Consider the following 7,390-nt stretch of genomic DNA (forward strand, 5'->3'; position numbering starts at 1 on the left):
ACAATGATCAAATTATGCTCGAAGTACTGAAAATGATTACATGCGTGTCGATCACTATAATCTCCACTGACATCTCTGCACACTCATGAAACAGGCCAAATGTATACTTCTTGTCAAGAGTGTTACTACTGGAATTATCTCGGACGTTACCTATAGAGAGATTACCCTTCCCAGTAGCTACAACCACTGCATCTTGGCACTGCTAAAGTTAAAAGTCGCATTTCTCCACGAACCGCACGATACTTATTCAAGCTATTTCTTCCCCCACTCAGCTCGATTCTCTCTATTGCACTTCAGAACAAGAATATGTCTGTTAGTGTAGGCCTCTATACCTTAATTGTTCAATGAGTTAACACGAAATAATATTATACCACGTAGCCTATACATAGAAAATAAAAGAACCCCACGTTGGAACTCAGAGAACAACATTGAAAATAATTAAAGAAAGATCGATCTGAATTAAGCAACCATTTACCAATTAATCTTGGAAGTTACTTATTATAGCTGTATTAGTTCCATGCACTTCCTTTGTTTTCCTGTATTCTATTATCATATTACGAATCTTAACCTTGGTTCTTGCATTACTTCAAATCACATGTATTGCTTTGGGGTCGGGATGGCATGTTCCTCCCTTCTCCTTTGTTGTGTACCTTTACAACAATAAACCATCAATCAATCAATAGGAGCTAAAGGGTCTACATTAGAAATAAAAGGGCCACACGGAAAATATGAGGAAAAAGGAATAGCTACCCCGTTAAATGCAGCCATAAGAGCCATCACATCATCATCATAACAATCAGGAGTCGGTGTTGTTATTGTTGTGTTTGAGAAGCGTGGTGGAAAAGGCAGCGGAAAAAGAAGTAATAGTAGCCGATAAAGTGTTCAAGCGGCTGGGCTGACCTCACAGAAAGAGAACAATTGGGTGAGTGAATACATATAACAGAGAAGAGTAACAAATACCTTTCTTGAGTAATGTATGAGATAGGTAACATTTTCATTCCTTAAGATTTTCCTCTTCCTCTTTCGTTCCCTCTCTTCCTCTTTCGTTCCCTCTCTTCCTCTTTCGTGCCCTCTCTTCTCCTTTCATTCTCTCTCATCCTCTTTCGTTCCCTCTCTTCCTCTTTCGTGCCCTCTCTTCTTTCATTCCCTCTCATCCTCTTTCGTTCCCTCTCTTCCTCTTTCGTTCCCTCTCTTCCTCTTTCGTGCCCTCTCTTCTCCTTTCATTCCCTCTCATCCTCTTTCGTTTCCCTTCCCCTTTCGTTCCCTCTCTTCCTCTTTCATTCCCTCTCTTGCTCTTTCGTTCCCTCTCTTCCCCTTTCGTTCCCTCTCTTCCTCTATCATTTCTTCTCCTTCCCTTTCATTCCCTCTCATCCCTCTCACCCTCTATCAGTCCTTCTCTTCCTTGCTGCCTTGACTGCACCCCAGCCCTCATTTAGGGATGGTAGTATATACTATAGGTTATTATCAAAGTTAGGTTAGCTTACTTGCTTTTTCATGATCATTTTACCCAATAAATCTTGTAGAGTGGGTGAGGGGCTTGTATATGTAAAGGAATGCAAGACTACCAGTAGGAAGTTTTATAAAGTTGATTAATAGCATGGCTGTTATACAGTGGAGAGACAGGCAACCCTAGAGGTTTACCTGACTCCTATGAAAAGAGAAAGCTACATCCATCACTGCACTATATAATGTAATTTTTTAACAATTTGGGCCTTTGTTCCTAGGGAGAAGCCTTCAAGGATGAGTCACGACGTGATAGTGGATGCATTGCCCTACATCGACACTGGATATGATGAGCCTGGAGTCAGGGAAGCAGTAAGTGTTTTATTTATATAACCTGTTTGATCATCAAATGTTAATTTTGCAGATAGCTACGTACATACATGTAAAATGTTGTTCTCACATTTTTCTAAAGAATTTGAATTATTCAATGAAGTGTTAATGTTTAAGAAATTTATATATCCATTTTTTTCCCAGCATCAAACCATCTGCTCAAGTACCTAATTGCCTATGTAAATTAGTAACTGAGTTAGCAAAGACATTGATTTCAGTGAAGGAGATAAATGTATATAGTTGTTACTCAGCCTCCTGATAGCCTCTTAATAAATACATCAAGGTCATATTTTCATCACACACTTCTCTTCCCCCAGGCCTTGGCCATGGTGGAGGATGAGAAAAAGAGGTACCGTCCCACCAAAAACTACCTGGAGCACCTCCCAGTCCTCAACCTTGCAGGTTTTGAGGTGAATAACTCATAAACTATTATTTTTATGTCTATGCATGCAGACGAGTGATATTATGTTGAGATGGGAAACCCTTGCCTAAAAAGATTTTTAAACTTCACCTGTATATGTATTGAATACAGTCAGAATGTGGATTTTATAATTTCTGAAATAGTAATTCATACATTATAATTTTTAGGTGGTATTTGAATAATCTGAGCTTAGGGCATCAGCATTTGCCATTCTTGTGAAAGCATGTTAATTTGAATTCCACTGATCTGAAAATCCCAATAGTCATAACTCTTAAAGGCAGTAAATTATAATCTGGAAAACCCAAGAGTTCAAAATCTTGCAAAGAAATTTTTACCTGAATAAAATACAGTAGTCTAGATTCTTGAGTACAGGAAATGGTAATTTGGCTCTTTAGCCTGTGGTGGGTGAGAACCCATTTCCCTGGGACACAGGGCAAGTGAAATATCTGAGTTACTGCAGTTTACTTTCCCCAGGTTTTCCATTAACAAGTCCAAAAGGAAGGATGAACAGCTGAGTGAGCTACATGTAGACTGCCCAGGCTGGGATTCAAACCCAGGCCCACAGATTCATAGCTAGGCATGCAAACCACAAGACCACAGAGCTGCAAATGGGTGCTCACAAAGCTCATGGCTAGACCAAGTCAGTGAGTCCTTTTCCCAGTGTTACTTGGGATAGGAACTTGGCATGGAGCCTTACTAGGAGGGACCCTTGGGATGGTGTAGGGAGAATGAGGCAGTCTAGAAATAGGTAATTTTTTAAAATTTAGAGAAAGACTCTGGACAGGGGGTAAATGGTAAAAGAAAATGGTTTATTTATGTGCCACCTCTTTATAATGATAGATGCATTAAAGTTGAAATTTCACACATTACCTGTTTGGCCCAGACTGAGGTGATGCGCTGTGAATTTGAAAGAGTGGCAGCAAGACAGCCCATGGATACACTCAGCATGAAACGATATGAGCTGCCACCACCACCACCTGGCAAGATGACGGATGTTGCTGCCTGGGGCGAATGTGTTGACAACTCAATGGCTCAGTTGGAACACCAAGCTACCAGGTGTGTGAAACTTATTTTATTCCTGCCTCCATGCATACATTATACTTCAGCACAATACTTTTTATCTAGTGAAATATTGTTTGTTATTTTCTTTCCACGAACCATGTTTATGAAGACTTCAATTTTAGAGTGAACTTTCACTTTTGAGATGTGTTTTGGTTACAATAAGTACACTGATCCTACAATTTATAATAGCAAAATGTTATTGGCAAAGAGAAACACATTCTCATTCACAGATATTCAGACTATTTCAATTCCTCCATAATCTTCTCTCCCAAGATTACTACTACTGCTACTACTGCTACTGCTGTTACTACTACTACTGCTACTACTACTATAATAAGACTCACCTTAAAGTGCGGCTGTGTTGGTGCCCTGTGAGGAACAAGCGGGAGTACAGTGTTGCCACGTTTTTAACCCCACGTTGGTTGCCTCTCTCTCTCTCTCTCTCTCGGGGCGTTACCACCACGAGGATTTGACTGTATTTTTTTTCTTACTCGTGTCAGCTTATTTTAACGTACATTCCTTCACGATATAATCTAAATATAATTGTGAAACTACTTACACATCCCAAAATGAAAGGGAAACTCAATAATAAGTATTGCATTTTTTTTTTAGCAACACTGTAAAATATGTATGCCACATTTCTTTATATGCTTATAAATATCTTATCCATAATAAGTTAACTGTTCTTTCACACGTCATAATACTAAGATTAAATGTGTGTGCATATTTGTTGATCATATTTGCCTTGGTTTTACTTATATTAGAACATTTCTACATCGCGGGCTAGGGGACATGCGGCAAAACTGTACAAGGGGATCCCCCCTACGCTGAACCCCCCCAACCGCACGTTTAGTCAAGTCAGGACTATACTACTACTACTACTACTACTCTTACTCCTTCTCCTCCTCCTACTACTACTACAAGTGACTTACTTCCTATTGCCAGCTGGTTGAGGGTGGTGACTGGGCCACTTTCAAATGAGCTATGTTCAGAATCCCATTTTATATATAATTAATCATGTGAATTTCTGCAGGATCATGAACCTGGAATTGATGAATGAGTATGGGTCTGAATGCTGGAAGAGCCACAACACTATACTGCAGAACATGTTGACCCGCTCCCAGGCTCTCTTGCAGGACCTCAAGTAAGTGTCTACCCAACATAACCCATTTGAATGTTTCAGCATGCACTAGGATTTAATGTATCGAAAGTCCAATCTCAAATCTCAGTCTGTGTAGCTCATTGATATGTACCAAACTTTGCAGTATGCAGATGTCATTCAAGTTACTCATACAATGCTGAAATTTGTTTTATTTTATCTGTACACTAAAATTTAATTGTTAAATGCAACTGATGCAATTTTCTATGGTGAGATGAGGTATAAAAAATTATAATCAGGAACAGTTTTACCTCACTGTGGGAGCATAAATAGAACAGCAAAAGGAAAGTAAACCACACAGTCACTCAGGGCAGATATGAGAGAGAGAAATGTAAACATGAGGGTAAAGAGAGACTTAAGGAATAGTACAGGTCTGCCAACCTTGACTCTTGCCTTTAAAACATGGGCATGAAAGGAGTCTGAATGGGCAAGGATGTGGCAAGTACATAAGAACATGAGTCTTCAAGAAGCCAGTTGGCATATACAGGATTCCTATAAACCTAACCCCACCTATTCTCATTATCCATAAAGTTAGCACTCACCACATGAATACCTAGCCTGCTCCACTCATCCACCACTCTATTAGTTAACCAATTCATGCATATGTATTTGTTGAATCTAAATTAATCCAGCTTAACGTCGGGTGGTCATGGAATGGAATGCGCGCTGGCGGAAAGTGGGGTGGCGGAGTTCGCCGCCATCTGGCATAATAAAAAAAAAAGCACCTCTTCCCTCATCATATCTATGCCTATCATGCACTCATGCAATAAAAAATATTTTATTTTTGGAGAGGAGGAAGGATTGGCGAAAAAAAATATTAATATATATAAATTTTTTTTGGTTTGAAATTGCCACGGGGGATGAATGAAAAGACACCTATTTAATCATCAATATCGCTGCCAAACAGCGGAGCGAGAATAACAGTCCCCAGCCCCGACGCTTATGGGTTAAACTCATTACTGTGTGTCCTAATTGGCTCTCTTACCACCAGAATCTTATCAGTGTGCTTAAGTTACCTGAGGAGGGCATGTGCCTTGAAAAGATGATTAATGGAAAGCTGTACTAGAGATATGGATGTGAAAGCAAGAGGTGTAGAATGTGGATTGGTTAAGCATTTTTTTTTTTTACATCAAACCAGTCAGATATAAGTAAAAAAAAAAAAAAAAAAAAAATTAAACTGCAATGCACTGCTCCTGTAAAGCAGACAGGAGGAGAAGCCAAAACTGGAGGATCAGATTTGGTCTGTGAGGTGTCTTGATACTCTCCTCTTGAAAATGTTGAGGTCGTTTGAAGGTTTGGACATGGCATGAGAATGTAGGAGGGATATATTATGAAGAGGGTTTAAGAAAGTCAAGGATTGGCATTGACAGGCTTGAGGAATACCTTAAGGAGAGAAAAAGTAGGGGAGGGGGGTGAGTGTTACAAGAAGGGGGTGTATGACCAGAGAGAACTGGAGACTCCTCTACCAGGGAAGAGGAGGTGAAAGTTAAAGAAAGATAGATTCTAAAATTTGGAGTGGTTAGCCATAACTTCTACACCAATGAAAACTCAAAGATGGACCAGGACCCTCCATCTCTTTTGTGGTCATTTCAGTGTGTTAAGTTTCTTAACTCATTGCAGAGACAAGTAGGAGCCATTGTTACAGTATTAATAATGGTGTTTTGCTTAAGAGGAAAAAATAGAAGACTGAGGGAGAAGTAGGAGTAGCCATGGGGATGGTTGGAACTTATAGTGGTAAACAAGATTTTGCCGAAGGAATATATATACAGTCATACCTCTGTTTATGAGCTTAATTTGTTCTGGAATTTCGCTTGCAAACTAAAAAACTCATAAACTAAAATAAATGCACACTGTAGTACTGAAAACACAAAGATCACACACTTGAGCACAAATGCAAGCGGACATGAGTGTGCGAGTGCTACCTCCGCGAGTGTACAATGCAGACCGAGACCCCATTCCCCTTGTTTTCTGCTCTGAGCGCTCTCGTCTTGTGGCAAACAAAGGGAACCCATGCTCACGTGTTTCACTTGTACAAATATGATGCTAGTTCACCAAGTCACTGCTCGTAAACAGAGGCATTTTTAGTGAAAAGTTTTTGCTTGTAAATCAAAACACTCGTTAATAGTGGCATAAGAGAAACCATTGCTCTTGTCATTTCATTTCCTACAAAACAAGGTCAGAATGGAAAACTAACAACTCTTCCATTTTTGTTGTCCTCTCATATTAAGTTGCTGCAAAGCTGGGTGAATTCCAAGGCCCTGGAATTCATCTAGTACTATGGCTTATCTTATGTTCAGAATTGTAGTAATTGTGACTGTGGCATTACAGGAAGGAGATCCAGGAGCTGAATTGGTCAAGGAAGAGCATGCAGACCAAGGCTGGTGAGGAGCTGCGCCATCTGGAGAGCAGCTGGGTGTCTCTTGTCTCAAGGAACTACGAGATAGAGCAGGCCTGTGTGCTGCTTGATGCAGAGATTGCCAAGATGGAGAGAGAGAAAGAGGCTGTTGAATAGCTTTAAATCAATTTAATTGATACAATATCTGTGTTAGGCATTTAATATTATTTTATTTATAAATAAATGATCATACATATTTATACAGTTTCTGTGGGGGTGTTCCTCACAACTAACTTTGGAAAACTATAATATTATTATGCTACTTTCCACATATGAGGCAAAGTCATGCTAGCCAGTGCAGTAACTCAATAGTATGTGGTAATTTATTCATAGAAAAAAAATAACTTGAAGTGTATGTTGATTATGGTAAAAATGAAATGTAAAGCAGCTGGGGAAGCAGAAATTCAAAGTTTCTGTAAATGTGGTGAGTGAATGGAGTCAACTTCCTTTCCTTTTTAATTAGACTAAACACAGTGCATGTATGTGATCCCTTCAGATTGTTGGGAAAATCAAAGGGTTT

General features: G+C 39.5%; 1 protein-coding gene across 1 annotated transcript; it reads left to right on the plus strand.

Moving 5' to 3' along the window:
* The first annotated feature begins 767 nt into the window (after positions 1–767).
* On the plus strand, positions 768–7,066 carry LOC127009536 (pre-mRNA-splicing factor SPF27-like). The gene is made up of 6 exons (XM_050882709.1): positions 768–922; positions 1,725–1,815; positions 2,151–2,243; positions 3,138–3,310; positions 4,350–4,460; positions 6,804–7,066. Exons 2-6 carry the CDS (start codon positions 1,741–1,743, stop codon positions 6,985–6,987), a joined length of 636 nt encoding a protein of 211 aa, XP_050738666.1. The 5' UTR covers positions 768–922; positions 1,725–1,740; the 3' UTR covers positions 6,988–7,066.
* The last annotated feature ends 324 nt before the right edge of the window (positions 7,067–7,390 follow it).

The sequence above is a fragment of the Eriocheir sinensis genome, chromosome 41 (assembly GCF_024679095.1).
Source record: "Eriocheir sinensis breed Jianghai 21 chromosome 41, ASM2467909v1, whole genome shotgun sequence".
In the NCBI taxonomy this organism is placed as follows: domain Eukaryota; kingdom Metazoa; phylum Arthropoda; class Malacostraca; order Decapoda; family Varunidae; genus Eriocheir; species Eriocheir sinensis.